Source organism: Buceros rhinoceros, unplaced genomic scaffold, assembly GCF_000710305.1.
Source record: "Buceros rhinoceros silvestris isolate BGI_N320 unplaced genomic scaffold, ASM71030v1 scaffold27724, whole genome shotgun sequence".
In the NCBI taxonomy this organism is placed as follows: Eukaryota; Metazoa; Chordata; class Aves; order Bucerotiformes; family Bucerotidae; genus Buceros; species Buceros rhinoceros.
In genome coordinates, this window is record NW_010410402.1 from 1,019 (window position 1) to 2,235 (window position 1,217).

A 1,217-nucleotide genomic window follows, 5' to 3' on the forward strand; every position below is an offset into this window, starting at 1 on the left:
AGTGGGTGGGATTGTTTCGCGGGGAAGCCTGTAGCAGAGAAAGGAGGGAGTCAGGGCACATCTCCTCCGTGCGTGGCAGGAACCACACTGACCGGAGGCCAAGAGCTTCAGGAAAGCTCAGGTCTCCTGCGGCTTATCGGAAGCTGTTCCCTCCTGTCCCTGGCAGAAAAGGGATTATTGCCTCGCACGTGAAGAGCCTGGGGACTGAGGTGTGACCAGCGTGCAGGGACCAACAGCCGAGCAGGGAAGACAAAACAGCCCAAGCAGCTGCCTGAGGAGGGGCAGGGTCCATCTGGGGCACCGCGGGAGGCAGGCGATGGCATTACCGGCACAACTGCACACCACTGACTGCAGAGGACAGCCCGCGGATGCACTCAGATCTCCCTCCCTCGAACTGCTCCCCGTGGAAATCTCAGCGTGTTTCCAACAAGCGATGTGTAGTTTAATTAGGGAAGCACAGAGGAGAGTTTGCCATCGCTGGTGCCACCGCGTGGAGCTGCAGCGACCTCTCACTGCTGGCACGAGCCATCGCCAAGGTCTGGATGGGGACTTGGCTTTGACACATTGCGGAAGGACCGGCAGCAGTAAAAGACTTTTTTTGAGCTGCCTTTGTGGGATGAGAGACCCCGATGACCTCTCCCACGCCTGTCTCTGAGCATCTGTGAGCACCAGGCTCTGCAACACTCACTGTCAAGCACCGGGAGCTCGGCGCTCCTCGGCCTGTCCATCGAGGCAGCCGAGGGCTTCGGGAGAGCGTCTGCTCCACCTGCAAAACAAGGGCGGCCATTAGGGACCTCGGTTCTGCCTGTGGGGGGCCAGGCTGGGCTCCACACGCGGCACAGGACCCAGCCGGTGCGGCGAGCACCCTGCACGCACCCTGGCCCCAGGACGGAGAGGCCGTTGATGCCAGTGCAGGGGCAGGATCCCAGGTCCGTGCACACCCCCCGTCTTGGCTCCTACCACCCTGTCACCCCCAGCACTCACCATCCCCACGGTCTGCGCATGGCATGTCCCGGTCCGGGCGCAGACACCCCAGGGTGACACCGCTGTCCCCCGTGTCCCTGGAGGGTGACCCCGCTGTCCCCCGTGTCCCTGGTCCCAGCCAGCTCCTCTGCGGCTGCTGCATCCTTGGCTCCGTTTTCACCCTCTTTCGGGAGCTCCTGGGCGTCCCCGTTTTTCGGGGGGTTCTCCATGAGACGAGCAGCTGCTTCTTCACC

At 62.9% G+C, this 1,217-nt stretch overlaps 1 protein-coding gene across 1 annotated transcript in view; it reads right to left on the reverse strand.

Moving 5' to 3' along the window:
• Positions 1–1,193, reverse strand: part of LOC104493002 (DNA-binding protein RFXANK-like) — a gene marked incomplete at its 3' end in the record, with an annotated part of 2,019 nt that extends 826 nt beyond the window's left edge. The window contains exons 1-3 of the mRNA XM_010135616.1: positions 1,100–1,193; positions 985–1,068; positions 689–766 (exon numbers count right to left, since the gene is read on the reverse strand). Of these exons, the coding sequence (XP_010133918.1) occupies positions 689–766; positions 985–1,068; positions 1,100–1,193 (256 nt within the window). The remainder of the gene's footprint in view (positions 1–688; positions 767–984; positions 1,069–1,099) is intronic.
• Positions 1,194–1,217: the final 24 nt, after the last annotated feature.